Raw genomic sequence first — 21,866 nt, 5'->3', positions numbered from 1 at the left:
ACTCTCTCACCCCAACTCTCATTTGCCCTCTTTTTCACCTCTTGCACCTTTCTCTTCACCTCCTGTCTCTTTCTTTTATACATCTCCCACTCAATTGCATTTTTTCCTTGCAAAAATCGTCCAAATGCCTGTCTCTTCTCTTTCACTAATAATCTTACTTCTTCATCCCACTACTCACTACCCTTTCTAATCAACCCACCTCCCACTCTTCTCATGCCACAAACATCTTTTGCGCAATCCATCACTGATTCCCTAAATACATCCCATTCCTTCCCCACTCCCCTTACTTCCATTGTTCTCACCTTATATATGTATATATATATATATATATATATATATATTATCCCTGGGGATAGGGGATTAAGAATACTTCCCACGTATTCCCTGCGTGTCGTAGAAGGCGACTAAAAGGGGAGGGAGCGGGGGGCTGGAAATCCTCCCCTCTCGTTTTTTTTTAATTTTCCAAAAGAAGGAACAGAGGGGGCCAGGTGAGGATATTCCAAAAAAGGCCCAGTCCTCTGTTCCTAACGCTACCTCGCTAACGCGGGAAATGGCGAATAGTTTAAAAGAAAGAAAGAAAGATATATATATATATATATATATATATATATATATATATATATATATATATATATATATATATATATATATATAAATATATATATATATATATATATATATATATATATATATATATATATATATATATATATATATATATATGTATATATATATATATATATATATGTATATATATATATATATATATATATATATATATATATATATATATATATATATATATATATATATATATATATACATATATATATATATATATATATATATATATATATATATATATATATATATATATATATATATATATATACATATATATATATATATATATATATATATATATATATATATATATATATATATATATATATATATATATATATATATATATATATATATATATACTGGAGGGATGTCTGATCATTATCTTGTGGAGGCTAAGGTGAAGATTTGTATGGGTCCTCAGAAAAGAAGAGTGAATGTTGGGGTGAAGAGGGTGGTGAGAGTAAGTGAGCTTGGGAAGGAGACCTGTGTGAGGAAGTACCAGGAGAGACTGAGTACAGAATGGAAAAAGGTGAGAACAATGTAAGTACGGGGAGTGGGGGAGGAATGGGATGTATTTAGGGAATCAGTGATGGATTGCGCAAAAGATGCTTGTGGCATGAGAAGAGTGGGATGTGGGTTGATTAGAAAGGGTAGTGAGTGGTGGGATGAAGAAGTAAGAGTATTAGTGAAAGAGAAGAGAGAGGCATTTGGACGATTTTTGCAGGGAAAAAATGCAATTGAGTGGGAGATGTATAAAAGAAAGAGACAGGAGGTCAAGAGAAAGGTGCAAGAGGTGAAAAAAAAGGGAAATGAGAGTTGGGGTGAGAGAGTATCATTAAATTTTAGGGAGAATAAAAAGATGTTCTGGAAGGAGGTAAATAAAGTGCGTAAGACAAGGGAGCAAATGGGAACTTCAGTGAAGGGCCCAAATGGGGAGGTGATGATAAGTAGTGGCGATGTGAGAAGGAGATGGAGTGAGTATTTTGAAGGTTTGTTGAATGTGTTTGATGATAGAGTGGCAGATATAGGGTGTTTTAGTCGAGGTGGTGTGCAAAGTGAGAGGGTTAGGGAAAATGATTTGGTAAACAGAGAAGAGGTAGTGAAAGCTTTGCGGAAGATGAAAGCCGGCAAGGCAGCAGGTTTGGATGGTATTGCAGTGGAATTTATTAAAAAAGGTGGTGACTGTATTGATGACTGGTTGGTAAGGTTATTTAATGTATGTATGACTCATGGTGAGGTGCCTGAGGATTGGCGGAATGCGTGCATAGTGCCATTGTACAAAGGCAAAGGGGATAAGAGTGAGTGCTCAAATTACAGAGGTATAAGTTTGTTGAGTATTCCTGGTAAATTATATGGGAGGGTATTGATTGAGAGGGTGAAGGCATGTACAGAGCATCAGATTGGGGAAGAGCAGTGTGGTTTCAGAAGTGGTAGAGGATGTGTGGATCAGGTGTTTGCTTTGAAGAATGTATGTGAGAAATACTTAGAAAAGCAAATGGATTTGTATGTAGCATTTATGGATCTGGAGAAGGCATATGATAGAGTTGATAGAGATGCTCTGTGGAAGGTATTAAGAATATATGGTGTGGGAGGCAAGTTGTTAGAAGCAGTGAAAAGTTTTTATCGAGGATGTAAGGCATGTGTACGTGTAGGAAGAGAGGAAAGTGATTGGTTCTCAGTGAATGTAGGTTTGCGGCAGGGGTGTGTGATGTCTCCATGGTTGTTTAATTTGTTTATGGATGGGGTTGTTAGGGAGGTAAATGCAAGAGTTTCGGAAAGAGGGGCAAGTATGAAGTCTGTTGGGGATGAGAGAGCTTGGGAAGTGAGTCAGTTGTTGTTCGCTGATGATACAGCGCTGGTGGCTGATTCATGTGAGAAACTGCAGAAGCTGGTGACTGAGTTTGGTAAAGTGTGTGGAAGAAGAAAGTTAAGAGTAAATGTGAATAAGAGCAAGGTTATTAGGTACAGTAGGGTTGAGGGTCAAGTCAATTGGTGAGGTGAGTTTGAATGGAGAAAAACTGGAGGAAGTGAAGTGTTTTAGATATCTGGGAGTGGATCTGTCAGCGGATGGAACCATGGAAGCGGAAGTGGATCATAGGGTGGGGGAGGGGGCGAAAATTCTGGGTGCCTTGAAGAATGTGTGGAAGTCGAGAACATTATCTCGGAAAGCAAAAATGGGTATGTTTGAAGGAATAGTGGTTCCAACAATGTTGTATGGTTGCGAGGCGTGGGCTATGGATAGAGTTGTGCGCAGGAGGATGGATGTGCTGGAAATGAGATGTTTGAGGACAATGTGTGGTGTGAGGTGGTTTGATCGAGTGAGTAACGTAAGGGTAAGAGAGATGTGTGGAAATAAAAAGAGCGTGGTTGAGAGAGCAGAAGAGGGTGTTTTGAAGTGGTTTGGGCACATGGAGAGAATGAGTGAGGAAAGATTGACCAAGAGGATATATGTGTCGGAGGTGGAGGGAACGAGGAGAAGAGGGAGACCAAATTGGAGGTGGAAAGATGGAGTGAAAAAGAGTTTGTGTGATCGGGGCCTGAACATGCAGGAGGGTGAAAGGAGGGCAAGGAATAGAGTGAATTGGAGCGATGTGGTATACCGGGGTTGACGTGCTGTCAGTGGATTGAATCAAGGGCATGTGAAGCGTCTGGGGTAAACCATGGAAAGCTGTGTAGGTATGTATATTTGCGTGTGTGGACGTATGTATATACATGTGTATGGGGGGGGGGTTGGGCCATTTCTTTCGTCTGTTTCCTTGCGCTACCTCGCAAACGCGGGAGACAGCGACAAAGTATAATAAAAATAAATAAATATATATATTTATATATAATGGCGTGAGAGAGAGAGAGAGAGAGAGAGAGAGAGAGAGAGAGAGAGAGAGAGAGAGAGAGAGAGAGAGAGAGAGAGAGAGAGAGAGAGAGAGAGAGAGAGAAGAGAGAGAGAGAGAGAGAGAGAGAGAGAGAGAGAGAGAGAGAGAGAGAGAGAGAGAGAGAGAGAGAGAGAGAGAGAGAGAGAGAGAGAGAGAGACCCTATCTAACATCTGAGATGATGATATCATGACAGGTTAGCATTATATTATATAGATGATCTCCTTACCCTACTTGCCTCTCTTTCTTGGTCATCTTCAGCGCCTGGATCGTGATGGCGAAGACAAGGAATTTTTTCTGACGGTGATAGCTAGGGACGGTGCCCTAGAACCCCTTCAGGCCACTTGTTCCTTCAGGGTCATCGTGGACGACGTCAACGACAACCCGCCAATATTCGACCAGCCGGTGAGTTCATTTCCATCCAGCCCTCTGCTTAGAAAGCCAGTGGTACTAAAGATACCTGCATCCTTCTTTGGTTTAGAAGGTGTTCATCCTTTGGTCTTGTAATCAGCTGGATTTGAGAAATTTTGTATAATCTATATATCTAATTGGTGAAAAAGGTGATGACACATACTAGAAATAGGCATATGTTGATTTCTGGCGCTTGAAACGGTTTCACTCTATCTTAGCTCACACTGTATCCATTGTCCCAGTTTGACTGGATAAAGTTCATCGAGCCTTGTGGTTTGTGTGACTAGCTGACGAAACTTGTGGCTCTTAGCGGGTTAATTAACACAACGTCATCATCATCATGTTTCTTTTCTGTGTGTGTGTGTGTGTGTGTGTGTGTGTGTGTGTGTGTGTGTGTGTGTGATAATCTGATATAGGAGCCAAAGAAATTACTGGAACAGTTGCAGCAATATCTAGACATGTTACTATTGGATTGAACCACGAGAACCATCACCAGTGCAGAGAAATCAACACACACCTGCTACCGGTTTTTGGCTGACAATTTTATTTATCTGCAGAATGGCTTGGGTCAGAATCTTATTGCAGCATCAACATCTTTACGAATATTCTTTTTCATCATCCCATGAAAGACTGTCATCTCATTTTCCACTGAACTAATACGCAATAAAACAGACACTGTTACTGCTCATAAAACTGTCTATTTTTTGTAGACTTTGGCTGTGAACGATATATATTTTTTTCTGATAACGACCTAACAATTTTGACCTGATTTTCACAGTTTTCTTTCTTCCCTCTCTGTATTATGGATCGATCGTTTGTACAGCAAAAGTGACTCCAGAAGTAATGTATGCTTCCCAGGTAGATATAAACTATATATAAGGGGAAGTTTCTCGTATGTTTTTGCTATGAGTACCCATGAAAACTTCAGAACTAGAGATTCTACTTTTTGTTCCTTCTCTATGCTTTTTCTCTATTTCTTTTTAGGATGAGCGTAGTCAAGGAGAAAACCTGTATTCTTACCTGAAACTCAAGTCATGTCTGAGTTGGAGTCATTGTTACCCAACCATCCATACGTTTCTATGAATGTACGGCAGAGAAATTGATTACAAACCTCCTCATAGTGAATTTCCTCCTCATAGTGAATCATACATTTACTTTTCACCTTTAGCAAGCTGCAAATTTTTAAAAAAATCCATGTATATCGTTCATATGTACTCAGTGTAGTGATAGTGGGAATTCGCTGCTGTCATCATATCCTCTGTAGAGAATATATGAGTTTATCACTGCTCTCCTTCTCCCTTCTCCCTCTGCATTGTGAGAGCAAATACATTTTTCTACGTGTATTTGTGGCCACTGCCCTCCGCCGCTGTTTGCATATTAATAAAGAGATGTTTTCCATACAGACCAATTTGGGATTCAGGTCTTCCTTCAATATGTGGATTATACATATTTTTTTTCATACAATTCGCCATTTCCCGCGTTAGCGAGGTAGCGTTAAGAACAGAGGACTGAGCCTTTGAGGGAATATCCTCACTTGGCCCCCTCCTCTGTTCCTTCTTTAGGAAAACTATATTCGTGAGGGGAGGATTTCTAGCCACCCGCTCCCTTCCCTTTTAGTCGCCTTCAACGACACACAGGGAATACATGGGAAGTATTCTTTCTCCCCTATCCCCAGGGATAAAATTACTGTGTTCTATTGCAAGGAAAATCAGTTTCGCTACAGTCACGTTTTCTTTATGTGGAAATGTAGTTTCGGCACAAACAAATTCTATTTTGCAATAAGTACGGATATTTTCTGCATTTCTTAAAAGAAGAGAATCTTAGGATGGGAGAGTAAACAATTTGACTGCAAATTTGTTTTGCTGTGGTGCAATCTCCTTATGCACTTTCCTTTTTTCTTCTTATCCCACATTTTCTAGCTGAGATACAGCAAAGTTTTAGTTAAGAAAATGAACAAAAATTAGCAAATGTTGCCAAAAAATGTATTGGTTAATAGTCAGTTGTTTTACAAAAGGTAATGTAATATCATGCATTATACTTGAATAATTAATTTTCAAGAAAAATAACAGATGCGTCTTTCGTTTTTTGCCTATTTTTGCCAGTTCGTCAGCTTGTCCTACCTATTCAAAAGAGTAACTGCTTAAACGTAAAGGCTCTACACAAACACACACACACACACACACACACACACACACACACACACACACACACATATGTATATGTATATACATATATATATATATATATATATATATATATATATATATATATATATATATATATATATATATATATATATATATATATATATTTATATATATATATATATATATATATATATATATATATATATATATATAGGAAAGGATCACAGTTTTGCGCGTTATCAAGATATTCCTATGAGTCCACTGTGAAAGTGAAACACGATAAGTTCCCAAGTGCACTTTCGTGTGATAATCACATCATCAGGGGAGACACAAGAGAGAAATATAAGTCAGTTGATATACATGCGATTGTCCAAGACAATCGCATGTTTACCAAATGGTGTCCTAGCTTCGTCTCTTCGATGTATGTCAACTGACTCATATTTATCTCTTGTGTCTCCCCTGATGATGTGGTTATTACAGGAAAGTGTACTTGCGAACTTATATATATATATATATATATATATATATATATATATATATATATATATATATATATATATTTATTTTATCTACTTTGTCGCTGTCTCCCGCGTTAGCGAATTAGCGCAAGGAAACAGACGAAAGAATGGCCCAACCCACCCGCATACACATGTATTACCATACACGTACACATACGCACATATACATAAACATACATCTCAAAGTATACATATATACAAACACACAGACATATACATATGAACACATGTACATAACTCATACTGTCTGCCCTTATTCATTCGAGTCGCCACCCCGCCACATATGAAATGACAACTCCCTCCCCTCGCATGTGCGCAAGGTAGAGCAAGAAAAGACAATAAAGGCCACATTCGTTCACACTCAGTCTCTATCTGTCATGAATGATGCACCGAAACCACATATCCGTTTCCACATCCAGGCCCGAAAAAACTTTCCATGGTTTATCCCAGACGCTTAACATGCCCTGGTTCAATCCATAGACAGCGCGTCGACCCCGGTATACCACATCGTTCCAATTCACTCTATTCCTTTCATGCCTTTCACCCCTTTGCATGTTCAGGCCCCGATCAATCAAAATCTTTTTAACTCCATCTTTCCAACTATAATTTGGTCTCTCAATTCTCCTCGTTCTCTCCACCTCTGACGCATATATCCTCTTTGTCAATCTTTCCTCATTCATTCTCTTCATGTGACCAAACCATTTCAAAACACCCTCTTCTGCTCTCTCAACAACACTCTTTTTATTACCACACAACTTTCTTACCCTTTCATTACTTACACGATCAAACCACTCACACCACATATTGTCCTCAAAAATCTCATTTCCAGCACATCCACCCTTCTCCGCACAACTTCGCACACCCACGCCTCGCAACCATATAACATTGTTGGAACAACTATTCCTTCAAACATACCCATTTTTGCGATCCAAGATAACGTTCTCGAATTCCACACATTGTTCAACGTTCCCAGAACTTTCGCCCCCTCCCCCACCCTATGACTCACTTCCGCTACCATAGTTCCATCCGCTGCCAAATCCATTCCCAGATATCTAAAACACTTCAGTTCCTCCAGTTTTTCTCCATTCAACCTTACCTCTCAATTGACTTGTCCCTCAACCCTACTGTACCTAATAACCTTGCTCTTATTCACATTTACTCTCAGGTTTCTTCTTTCACACACTTTACCAAACTCAGTCATCAGCTTCTGCAGTTTCTCACCCGAATCAGCCAGCAGCGCAGTATCATCAGTGAGCAACAACTGACTCACTTCACACGCTCTCTCATCCACAGCAGACTGCATACTTACCCCTCTTTCCAAAACTCTCGCATTCACCTCCCTAACAACCCCATCCATAAACAAATTAAACAGCCATGGAGACATCACACACCCCTGCCGGAAACCAACATTCACTGAGAACCAATCAATTTCCTACTCGTACACATGCTTTACATCCTCGATAAAAACTTTTCACTGCTTCTCACAACTTGCTTCCCACACCATATATTCTTAAAACCTTCCACACAGCATCTCTATCAACTAGATCATATACCTTCTCCTGATCAATAAATGTTACATACAAATTCCTTTGCTTTTCTAAGTATTTCTTACATACATTCTTCAAAGCAAACACCTGATCGACACATCCTCTACCACTTCTGAAACCACACTGCTCTTCCCCAATTTGATGCTCTGTGTATGCCTTCACCCTCTCATTCAATACCCTCCCATATAATTTACCAGGAATACTCACCAAACATACCTCTGTAATTTGAGCACTGAGTCTTACCCCCTTTGCCTTTGTACAATGGTACTATGCAAACATTCCGCCAATCCTCAAGCACCTCACCATGAGTCATACATACATTAAATAACCTTACCAACTAATCAACAATACAGTCACCCCCTATTTTGATAAATTTCACTGCAGTAACATCCCAACCCGCTGCATTGCCGGCTTTCATCTTCCGCAAAGCCTTTCCTACCTCTTCCCTGTTTGCCAAATCACTTTCCCAACCCTCTCACTTTGCACACCACCTCGACCAAAACACCCTATATATGCCACTCTATCATCAAACACATTTAACAAATCTTCAAAATACTCCATCTCCTTCTCACATCAGCACTATTTGTTATCACCTCCAGATTAGCCCCCTTCACTGATGTTCCCATTTGTTCCCTTGTCTTATGCACTTTATTTACCTCCTTCCAAAACATCTTTTTATTCTCCCTGAAATTTGATGATACTCTCTCATCCCAACTCTCATTTGCCCTCTTTTTCACCTCAAGCACCTTTCTCTTGACCTCCTGCCTCTTTCTTTTATACATGTCCCAGTGATTTGTATCATTTCCCTGCAAAAATCGTGCAAATGCCTCTCTCTTCTCATTCACTAATAATCTTGCTTCTTCATCCCACCACTCTACCTTTTCTAAACTGCCCACCTCCCACGCTTCTCATGCCACAAGCATCTTTTGCGCAAGCTATCACTGCTTCCCTAAATACATCCCATTCCTCCCCCACTCCCCATACGTCCTTTGTTCTCACCTTTTTCCATTTTGCACTCAATCTTTCCTGGTACTTCCTCCCGCAAGTCTCCTTCCCAAGCTCACTTACTCTCACCACTCTCTTTACCCCAACACTCTCTCTCCTTTCTGAAAATCTCTCTCTCTCTATGTATATATATATATACATATATATATATATATATATATATATATATATATATATATATATATATATATATATATATATATATATATATATATATATATATATATTTATTTTTTTTTTTTGCTTTGTCGCTGTCTCCCGCGTTTGCGAGGTAGCGCAAGGAAACAGACGAAAGAAATGGCCCAACCCACCCCCATACACATGTATATACACACGTCCACACACGCAAATATACATACCTACACAGCTTTCCATGGTTTACCCCAGACGCTTCACATGCCCTGATTCAATCCACTGACAGCACGTCAACACCGGTATACCACATCGATCCAATTCACTCTATTCCTTGCCCTCCTTCCCCCTCCTGCATCTTCAGGCCCCGATCACACAAAATCTTTTTCAATCCATCTTTCCACCTCCAATTTGGTCTCCCACTTCTCCTCGTTCCCTCCACCTCCGACACATATATCCTCTTGGTCAATCTTTCCTCACTCATTTTCTCCATTTGCCCAAACCATTTCAAAACACCCTCTTCTGCTCTCTCAACCACGCTCTTTTTAATTCCACACATCTCTCTTACCCTTACGTTACTTACTCGATCAAACCACCTCACACCACACATTGTCCTCAAACATCTCATTTCCAACACATCCATCCTCCTGCGCACAACTCTATCCATAGCCCACGCCTCGCAACCATATAACATTGTTGGAACCACTATTCCTTCAAACATACACGTTTTTGCTTTCCGAGATAATGTTCTCGACTTCCACACATTCTTCAAGGCTCCCAGGATTTTCGCCCCCTCCCCCACCCTATGATCCACTTCCGCTTCCATGGTTCCATCCGCTGCCAGATCCACTCCCAGATATCTAAAACACTTTACTTCCTCCAGTTTTTCTCCATTCAAACTTACCTCCCAATTGACTTGACCCTCAACCCTACTGTACCTAATAACCTTGCTCTTATTCACATTTACTCTTAACTTTCTTGTTTCACACACTTTACCAAACTCAGTCACGAGCTTCCGCAGTTTCTCACATGAATCAGCCACCAGCGCTGTATCATCAGCTAACAACAACTGACTCACTTCTCAAGCTCTCTCATCCCCAACAGACTTCATACTTGCCCCTCTTTCCAAAACTCTTGCATTCACCTCCCTAACAAACCCATCCATAAACATATTAAACAACCATGGAGACATCACACACCCCTGCCGCAAACCTACATTCACTGAGAACCAATCACTTTCCTCTCTTCCTACACGTACACATGCCTTACATCCTCGATGTATGTATATATATATATATATATATATATATATATATATATATATATATATATATATATATATAGGGTGTTTGGGTCGAGGTGGTGTGCAAAGTGAGAGGGTTAGGGAAAATGATTTGGTAAACAGAGAAGAGGTAGTAAAAGCTTTGCGGAAGATGAAAGCCGGCAAGGCAGCAGGTTTGGATGGTATTGCAGTGGAATCTATTAAAAAAGGGGGTGACTGTATTGCTGACTGGTTGGTAAGGTTATTTAATGTATGTATGACTCATGGTGAGGTGCCTGAGGATTGGCGGAATGCGTGCATAGTGCCATTGTACAAAGGCAAAGGGGATAAGAGTGAGTGCTCAAATTACAGAGGTATAAGTTTGTTGAGTATTCCTGGTAAATTATATGGGAGGGTATTGATTGAGAGGGTGAAGGCATGTACAGAGCATCAGATTGGGGAAGAGCAGTGTGGTTTCAGAAGTGGTAGAGGATGTGTGGATCAGGTGTTTGCTTTGAAGAATGTATGTGAGAAATACTTAGAAAAGCAAATGGATTTGTATGTAGCATTTATGGATCTGGAGAAGGCATATGATAGAGTTGATAGAGATGCTCTGTGGAAGGTATTAAGAATATATGGTGTGGGAGGCAAGTTGTTAGAAGCAGTGAAAAGTTTTTATCGAGGATGTAAGGCATGTGTACGTGTAGGAAGAGAGGAAAGTGATTGGTTCTCAGTGAATGTAGGTTTGCGGCAGGGGTGTGTGATGTCTCCATGGTTGTTTAATTTGTTTATGGATGGGGTTGTTAGGGAGGTAAATGCAAGAGTCTTGGAAAGAGGGGCAAGTATGAAGTCTGTTGGGGATGAGAGAGCTTGGGAAGTGAGTCAGTTGTTGTTCGCTGATGATACAGCGCTGGTGGCGGATTCATGTGAGAAACTGCAGAAGCTGGTGACTGAGTTTGGTAAAGTGTGTGGAAGAAGAAAGTTAAGAGTAAATGTGAATAAGAGCAAGGTTATTAGGTACAGTAGGGTTGAGGGTCAAGTCAATTGGGAGGTGAGTTTGAATGGAGAAAAACTGGAGGAAGTGAAGTGTTTTAGATATCTGGGAGTGGATCTGTCAGCGGATGGAACCATGGAAGCGGAAGTGGATCATAGGGTGGGGGAGGGGGCGAAAATTTTGGGAGCCTTGAAAAATGTGTGGAAGTCGAGAACATTATCTCGGAAAGCAAAAATGGGTATGTTTGAAGGAATAGTGGTTCCAACAATGTTGTATGGTTGCGAGGCGTGGGCTATGGATAGAGTTGTGCGCAGGAGGATGGATGTGCTGGAAATGAGATGTTTGAGGACAATGTGTGGTGTGAGGTGGTTTCATCGAGTAAGTAACGTAAGGGTAAGAGAGATGTGTGGAAATAAAAAGAGCGTGGTTGAGAGAGCAGAAGAGGGTGTTTTGAAATGGTTTGGGCACATGGAGAGAATGAGTGAGGAAAGATTGACCAAGAGGATATATGTGTCGGAGGTGGAGGGAACGAGGAGAAGAGGGAGACCAAATTGGAGGTGGAAAGATGGAGTGAAAAGGATTTTGTGTGATCGGGGCCTGAACATGCAGGAGGGTGAAAGGAGGGCAAGGAATAGAGTGAATTGGAGCGATGTGGTATACAGGGGTTGACGTGCTGTCAGTGGATTGAATCAAGGCATGTGAAGCGTCCGGGGTAAACCAAGGAAAGCTGTGTAGGTATGTATATTTGCGTGTGTGGACGTGTGTATGTACATGTGTATGGGGGGGGTTGGGCCATTTCTTTCGTCTGTTTCCTTGCGCTACCTCGCAAACGCGGGAGACAGCGACAAAGTATAAAAAAAAAAAAAAAAAAAAATATATATATATATATATATATATATATATATATATATATATATATATATATATATATATATATATATATATATATATATATATATATATATATATATATATATATATATATATATTTATTTCTTTTTATTTTGCCTTGTCGTTGTCTCCCGCATTTGCGAGGTAGCGCAAGGAAACAGAAGAAGAAATGGTTCAACGCACCCCCATACACATGTATATATATACACGTTCACACACGCAAATATACATACCTATGCATCTCAATGTACACATATACATACACACACAGACACATACATATATGCCCATGCACACAATTCACACTGTCTGCCTTTATTCATTCCCATCGCCACCTCGCCACATATGGAATACCATCCCCCTCCCCCATCATGTGTTCGAGATAGCGCTAGGAAAAGATAACTAAGGCCCCATTCGTTCACACTCAATCTCCAGCTGTCATGCAATAATGCCTGAAACCACAGCTCCCTTTCCACATCCAGGCCCCACACAACTTTCCATGATTTACCCCAGACGCTTCACATGCCCTGATTCAATCCACTGACAGCACGTCAATCCCAGTATACCACATCGATCCAATTCACTCTATTCCTTGCCCGCCTTTCACCCTCCAGCATGTTCAGGCCCTGATCACTCAAAATCTTTTACACTCCATCTTTCCACCTCCAAATTGGTCTCCCACTTCTCCTCGTTCCCTCCACCTCCGACACATATATCTTCTTGGTCAATCTTTCCTCACTCATTCTCTCCTTGTGCCCAAACCATTTCAAAACACCCTCTTCTGCTCTCTCAACCACGCTCTTTTTATTTCCACACATCTCTCTTACCCTTACATTACTTACTCGATCAAACCACCTCACACCACACATTGTCCTCAAACATCTCATTTCCAGCACATCCACCCTCCTGCGCACAACTCTATCCATAGCCCACGCCTCGCAACCATACAACATTGCTGGAACCACTATTCCTTCAAACATACCCATTTTTGCTTTCCGAGATAATGTTCTCGACTTCCACACATTCTTCAATGCTCCTAGGATTCTCGCCCCCTCCCCCACCCTATGATTCACTACCGCTTCCATGGTTCCATCCGCTGCCAGATCCACTCCCAGATATCTAAAACACTTTACTTCCTCCAGTTTTCTCCATTCAAACTTACGTCCCAATTGACTTGACCCTCAACCCTACTGTACCTAATAACCTTGCTCTTATTCACATTTACTCTTAACTTTCTTCTTTCACACACTTTACCAAACTCAGTCACGAGCTTCTGCAGTTTCTCACATGAATCAGCCACCAGCGCTGTATCATCAGCGAACAACTGACTCACTTCCCAAGCTCTCTCATCCACAACAGACTTCATACTTGCCCCTATATATATATATATATATATATATATATATATATATATATATATATATATATATATATATATATATATATATATATATATATATACATATATATATATATATATATATATATATATATATATATATATATATATATATATATATATATATATATATATATATGTATATATATATATATATATATATATATATATATATATATATATATATATATATATATATATATATATATATATATATATATATATATATATATAAGCATACACAAACATGTACATATATACGTATGGACATAATCATGCTTGCCTTTAATCCATTCCTGGCGCCACCCCGACCCACTAAAAACAGTATTGCTCCCCCTTAAGCTAGTTAACGCCAGGAAAAATAAAAAAAAAGGCCACATTCGTGCACACTCAGTCTCTCGTTGTTTTGTGTAATGCATCGAAACCACAGCTCCCAATTCATATCCGGGCCACACAGATCTTTCATGGTTTACCCTAAACGTTTCACATGCTCTGGTTCAGTCCATTGACAGCACGTCGACACCGGTATACCATATCGTTCCTATTCACTTTATTCCTTAAACGCATCTCACCCTCCCATGTCTTCAGACCCCAAGCGTTCAAAATCTTTTTCACTCCATCCTTTCACCTCTAGTTTGGTCTCCGCCTTCTCCTTGTTCCTTCCATTTCTGACCTGCATATTCGGTTTGTCAATCGTTCCTCTCTCATTATTTCGATATATCCAAACTCTGCCATCACACTCTCTTCTGCTTTCTCAAACGCACTCTTTTTATAACAATGCATCTCTCTCATCCTCTCATTACTTATTCCATCAAACCACTTCACACCATACATAGTCCTCAAACAATTCATTTATAATACATACACCTTCCTCCGTACAACCCATGACTCGCAACCATATAATATTGCTGGAACTACTGTTCCTTCGAACATAACCAGTTTTACTCTCCAAGATAACGTTCTCTCCTTCCACACATTCTTCATCACTCCCAGAACCTTTACCTCACTCCCCCACCTTGTGACTCATTTCCACTATAATGATTCCATTCGCTGATAGGTACACTCCCAGATATAAAGAATACTTCATTTCCTTCAACTTTTCTACATTCAAACTTTCATCCCACTTAAATTGTCTATCAACCCTGCTGCACCTAATAACTTTGCCATTATTCACATTTACTCTCAATTTTCTCCTTTCACACTTTTTTCCAAACTCAGTCACCACCTTCTGCAGTTTTTCACTTGAATCAATTACCAAGAACTGACACACTTCCCAGGCCCTCTCATCCCCATCGAACTGCATACTCACCCCTCTCTCCAAAACTTCAACAACCGTGGGGACAACAAATATCCTTGCCATAGACCGACCTTCCCTAGGAGCAAATCACTTTCCTCCCTTCCTATTCGTACACATGCGTTACATCTTTTTCACGGCTTCCAGCAGCTCACTTCCCACACTATATACTCATAAGACCTTCCACAATGCATCTCTGTCAATCCTAACGTATGCCTTCTCTAGATCCATAAATGCTACATACAAATCCATCTTTTTTTCTTAGTATTTCTCACACACATTCTTCAAAGGAAGCACCTGATCCACACATCCTTTACCACATCTGAAACCACACTGCTCTTACCCAATCTGATGCTCTGTACATGCTTTCATCCTCTCAATCATTACCATCCCATATAATTCTCCAGGAATATTCAACAAACATATGCCTCTGTAGTTTGAAAACTCGCCTTCATCCTATTTGCCTTTGTACAATGGCACTATGCATGCATTTTACCAATCCTCAGGCACTTCACCATGATCCATCCATATAATGAATATCCTTACTATCCAGTCAACAACACAGTCACCTCCATTTATGATGAATTCTACTGCAATACCATCCAAACCAGCTGCCTTGGCGGATTTCATCTTGATCATGCTTTCACTTGCTCTTCTCTCTTAACTAAACCATTCTCCCTAACCCTCTATTCGCACACCACCTCGACCAAAACACCTTACATCTGCCACTCTATCATGAAACACATTCAACAAACATTCAAAATATTCATTCTACCTCCTTGTCACTTCGTCACTACCCTCACCTCTTGCCCCCTTTAACGATGTTCCCATTTGATCTCTTGTCTTACGCACGTTACATACCTCTTTCCAAAACATTTTTTCCTCTCTCTAGAGTAGATCTAATGTACTCTTTCACTCCAAATCTCATTTGCACTTTTTCTCAACCCTTGCATCTTCCTCTTGACATCCTGCCGCTTTCTTTTATACATTTCCCAGTCATTTGCTCTCCTTCCTCGTAAGAATCGTCCAAACTCCTGTCTGTTCTCTTTCACCAACAACTTTACTTCTTCATCCCAACACTCACTACACTTTCTTATCTGCCCATCTCCCACCTTTCTCAAGACATATGCATCTTTTTCTCATGCCATCAATGCTTCACTGAATACATCCTATTCCTCGGCCACTCACCTCAAGTTATTTGCTCTCATCTTTTGCCATTTTACACTCAATCTCTCCTGGTACTATCTCACGCAAGTTCCTTTCCAAACTCACTTACCTTTACCTTTCTCTTCACCCAACATTCTCTTCTCTTTTCTGAAAACCTCTACAAATCCTCGTCTTCGCCTCCACAAACTAGTGATCAGACATCCCTCCAGCTGCCCCTCTCAGCACATTAACATCCAAAAGTCTCTCTTTTACACGCCCATTAAATTAACACGTAATCCAATAATGCCTTTTGACCATCTCTCCTACTACATACGTACACTTATGTATATCCCTCTTTTTCAAACCAGCTATTACCAATTACCAGTCTGTTTACAGCACTTAAATCTACAAGCTCTTCACAATTTCCATTGACAATACTAAGCACCCCATGTACACCAATTATCCCACAACTGCCACATTACTCACCTTCGCATTTAAATCAACCATCACTAATACCTAGTCCCGTGCATCAAAGCTGCTGACACACACTCTGCTGCTACTAAAACACTTGCCCCTCATGATTTTTCTTCTCATGAAAAGTTGCATAAGTTCGAATAATGCCACATCTCTCTCCATCCAATTTCAGTTTTACTCACATCAATGTAGCATATACCTTCTTACAGTCTACCATACACTCACACAACTACTGCTTCAGGAGCAGTGATACTTCTTCCTTATACGATTGTCCAAGACAATCACATGTTTACCAAATGGCGTCCTAGCTTCGTCTCTTCGATGTATACCAACTGACTTATATTTCTTTCTTGTGTCTCCCCTGATTATTACACGAAAGTGCACTTAGGAACTTATCGTGTTTCATTTTCCCCGTGGACTCATAGGAATATATATATATATATATATATATATATATATATATATATATATATATATATATATATATATATATATATATATATATATATATATATATATATATATATATATATATATATATATAAATATATATATATATATATATATAAATATATATATATATATATATATATATATATATATATATATATATATATATATATATATATATATATATCTTTTTTCCGCTTTGTCGCTGTCTCCCGCGTTTGCGAGGTAGCTCAAGGAAACAAAAGAAAGAAATGGCCCAACCCATCCCCATACACACGCAAAATATGCATAAGCATACATCTCAATGTACAAATATATATACACACACAGACATATACATATATACACATGCACAATATTCACACTGTCTGCCTTTATTCATTCCCATCGCCACCCCGCCACACATGGATTAATATCCCCCTCCACCCTCAGGTGTACGAGGTAGCGCTAGGAAAAGACAACAAAGGCCCCATTCGTTCACACTCAGTCTCTAGCTGTCATGCAATAATGCCCTAAACCAAAGCTCCCTTTCCACATCCAGGCCCCACAGAACATTCCATGGTTTACCCCAGACGCTTCACATGCCCTGATTCAATCCATTGACGGCATGTCGACCCCGGTACACCACATCGATCCAATTCACTCTATTCCTTGCCCGCCTATCACCCTCCTGCATGTTCAGGCCCCGACCACTCAAAATCTTTTTCACTCCATCTTTCCACCTCCAATTTGGTCTCCCACTTCTCTTCGCTCCCTCCACCTCCGGCACATATATCCTCTTGGTCAATCTTTCCTCACTCACTCTCTCCATGTACCCAAACCATTTCAAAACACCCTCTTTTGCTCTTTCAACCACGCTCTTTTTATTTCCACACTTCTCTCTTACCCTTACATTACTTACTCGATCAAACCACCTCACACCACATATTGTCCGCAAACATCTCATTTGCAACATATCCACCCTCCTGCGTACAACTCTATCCACAACCCACGTCTCGCAACCATATAACATTGTTGGAATCACAATTTCTTCAAACATACACATTTTTGCTTTCCGAGATAATGTTCTCGACTTCCACACATTCTTCAAGGCTCCCAGGATTCTTGCCCCCTCCCCTACCCTATGATTCAAACTAGTGATCAGACATCCCTCCAGCTGCCCCTCTCAGCACATTAACATCCAAAAGTCTCTCTTTTACACGCCCATTAAATTAACACGTAATCCAATAATGCCTTTTGACCATCTCTCCTGCTACATACGTACACTTATGTATATCCCTCTTTTTCAAACCAGCTATTACCAATTACCAGTCTGTTTACCGCACTTAAATCTACAAGCTCTTCACAATTTCCATTGGCAATACTAAGCACCCCATGTACACCAATTATCCCACAACTGCCACATTACTCACCTTCGCATTTAAATCAACCATCGCTAATACCTAGTCCCGTGCATCAAAGCTGCTGACACACACTCTGCTGCTACTAAAACACTTGCCCCTCATGATTTTTCTTATCATGAAAAGTTGCATAAGTTCGAATAATGCCACATCTCTCTCCATCCAATTTCAGTTTTACTCACATCAATGTAGCATATACCTTCTTACAGTCTACCATACACTCACACAACTACTGCTTCAGGAGCAGTGATACTGCTTCCTTATACGATTGTCCAAGACAATCACATATTTACCAAATGGCGTCCTTGCTTCCTCTCTTCGATGTATACCAACTGACTTATATTTCTTTCTTGTGTCTCCCCTGATTATTACACGAAAGTGCACTTAGGAACTTATCGTGTTTCATTTTCCCCGTGGACTCATAGGAATATATGTACATATATATATATATATATATATATATATATATATATATATATATATATATATATATATATATATATATATATATATATATATATACATATATATATATTTTTTCCGCTTTGTCGCTGTCTCCCGCGTTTGCGAGGTAGCTCAAGGAAACAAAAGAAAGAAATGGCCCAACCCATCCCCATACACATGTATATACATATACGTCCACACACGCAAAATATGCATAAGCATACATCTCAATGTACACATATATATACACACACAGACATATACATATATACACATGCACAATATTCACATTGTCTGCCTTTATTCATTCCCATCGCCACCCCGCCACACATGGATTAACATCCCCCTCCACCCTCAGGTGTACGAGGTAGCGCTAGGAAAAGACTACAAAGGCCACATTCGTTCACACTCAGTCTCTAGCTGTCATGCAATAATGCCCTAAACCAAAGCTCCCTTAGCACATCCAGGTCCCACAGAATATTCCATGGTTTACCCCAGACGCTTCACATGCCCTGATTCAATCCATTGACAGCATGTCGACCACGGTACACCACATCGATCCAATTCACTCTATTCCTTGCCCGCTTTTAACCCTCCTGCATGTTCAGGCCCCGATCACTCAAAATCTTTTTCGCTCCATCTTTCCACCTCCAATTTGGTCTCCCACTTCTCCTCGCTCCCTTCACCTCCGACACATCATATATCCTCTAGGTCATTCTTTCCTCACTCACTCTCTCCATGTGCCCAAACCATTTCAAAACACCCTCTTCTGCTCTCTCAACCAAGCTCTTTTTATTTCCACACTTCTCTCTTACCCTTACATTACTTACTCGATCAAACCACCTCACACCACATATTGTCCTCAAACATCTCATTTGCAACATATCCACCCTCCTGCGCACAACTCTATCCACAACCCACGTCTCGCAACCATACAACATTGTTGGAATCACTATTCCTTCAAACATACACATTTTTGCTTTCCGAGATAATGTTCTCGACTTCCACACATTCTTCAAGGCTCCCAGGATTCTTGCCGTCTCCCGTACCCTGTGATTCACTTCCGCTTCCATGGTTCCATCCGCTGTCAGATCCACTCCCAGATATCTAAAACACTTTACTTCCTCCACTTTTTCTCCATTCAAACATACCTCCCAATTGACTTGACCCTCAACCCTACTGTACCTAATAACCTTGCTCTTATTCATATTTACTCTTAACTTACTTCTTTCACACACTTTACCAAACTCAATCACCAGCTTTTGTAGTTTCTCACATGAATCAGCCACCAGCGCTGTATCATCAGCGAACAACAACTGACTCACTTCCCAAGATCTCTCGTCCACAACAGATTTCATACTTGCCCCTCTTTCCAAAACCCTTGCATTCACCTCCCTAACAACCCCATCCATAAACAAATTAAACAACCGTGGAGACATCACACCTCCCTGCCGCAAACCTACATTCACTGAGAACCAATCACTTTCCTCTCTTCCTACACGTACACGTGCCTTGCATCCTCGATAAAAAAATTTTCACTGCTTCTAACAACTTGCCTCCCACACCATATATTCTTAGTACCTTCCACAGAGCATCTCTAGCAACTGTATCATATGCCTTCTCCAGATCCATAAATGCTACATACAAATCCATATATATATATATATATATATATATATATATATATATATATATATATATATATGTTGGAAAGGATCACAATTTTGCGCGTGATCAAGATATTCCTATGAGTCCACGGGGAAAATGAAACACGAAAACTTCCCAAGTGCACTTTTGTGTAATAATCACATCATCAGGGGAGACACAAGAGAGAAATATAACAGTCAGTTGATATACATCGAAGAGACGAAGCTAGGACGCCATTTGGTAAACATGTGAATATCCAAAACATACAACGAGCGTTCATAAACTTATCATTTTACGAATCTCATCAACAATAAAGTTATCTAATTTGTATAGACCATCACTAATAGTAAGATTATAATTCTTTGTGTATTTAATGATAGAAGATTCAATGATATTTCTCTTGGTAATAGAGTTAGAGTTAACAACTGAGAAGGCGTTACTCCAGTCAATACAATGATCATAGTTTTTAACATGATTAAAAAGGTATTTGATTCTTGTCCCGTTCTTATACTAAATTTATGTTCCTTAAGTCTAACAGAAAGATCCTTACTAGTCTGACCAACATGAAATTTATCACAGTAGAAAATGAAAATAATGGTATGTTACCATTTTTAGATTGCATGATCCATAGACAAGGAAACAAGTTTAAGTTCAGCATATACAGAAAACCCACCAATGTATGCTCATATATCCATTATTACTCATCTCAACATAACAGAATTAAATTATCATCATTTCAATCTATATTCCGTAGGGCATTACGTATTTGCAGTCCAGAGTTTATTGATGATGAGTTTGAGAAGATATATTCTATTGGATCTAAGTCAAAGTACCCTAGATCTTTCATTAATAAATCCTTTAAGTTAGCAAAGAAATCATTTTATGGAGTTGAGCCCAAACCTTCCATTGACACCAAGAATCTTTTAGTTCTGCCTTTTAATAATAATTTCACCTTGCATTCCATGTTGCTTAAATCCTTTGATGTATAAGTTGCCTTTAGCAGCAATAATACTATTAAGAAAATCTTAATCAGGAATTCACCAGAAAATTCTCTTCGCTGCATCTAAAAAGATCCTTGAGGAAACTGTGATAAATTTTATGTTGGTCAGACTGGTAAGGATCTTTCTGTTAGACTTAAGCAACATAAATATAGTATAAGAACGGGACAAGAATCAAATGCCTTGTTTAATCATATTAAAAACTATGATCAT

The 21,866-nt window shown here is 39.6% G+C and overlaps 1 protein-coding gene across 1 annotated transcript in view; it reads left to right on the top strand.

Moving 5' to 3' along the window:
• The first annotated feature begins 3,711 nt into the window (after positions 1-3,711).
• The window catches only part of LOC139764766 (DE-cadherin-like), a 117,984-nt gene continuing 99,829 nt past the window's right edge, over positions 3,712-21,866 (top strand). Inside the window, exon 1 of the mRNA XM_071691637.1 lies at positions 3,712-3,900. Within this exon, the coding sequence (XP_071547738.1) occupies positions 3,712-3,900 (189 nt within the window). The remainder of the gene's footprint in view (positions 3,901-21,866) is intronic.

This window comes from Panulirus ornatus, chromosome 4, assembly GCF_036320965.1.
Source record: "Panulirus ornatus isolate Po-2019 chromosome 4, ASM3632096v1, whole genome shotgun sequence".
Classification (NCBI taxonomy): domain Eukaryota; kingdom Metazoa; phylum Arthropoda; class Malacostraca; order Decapoda; family Palinuridae; genus Panulirus; species Panulirus ornatus.
Note: the sequence above shows the minus strand (reverse complement) of the source record. Positions and strands in the feature narration are given on the sequence as shown.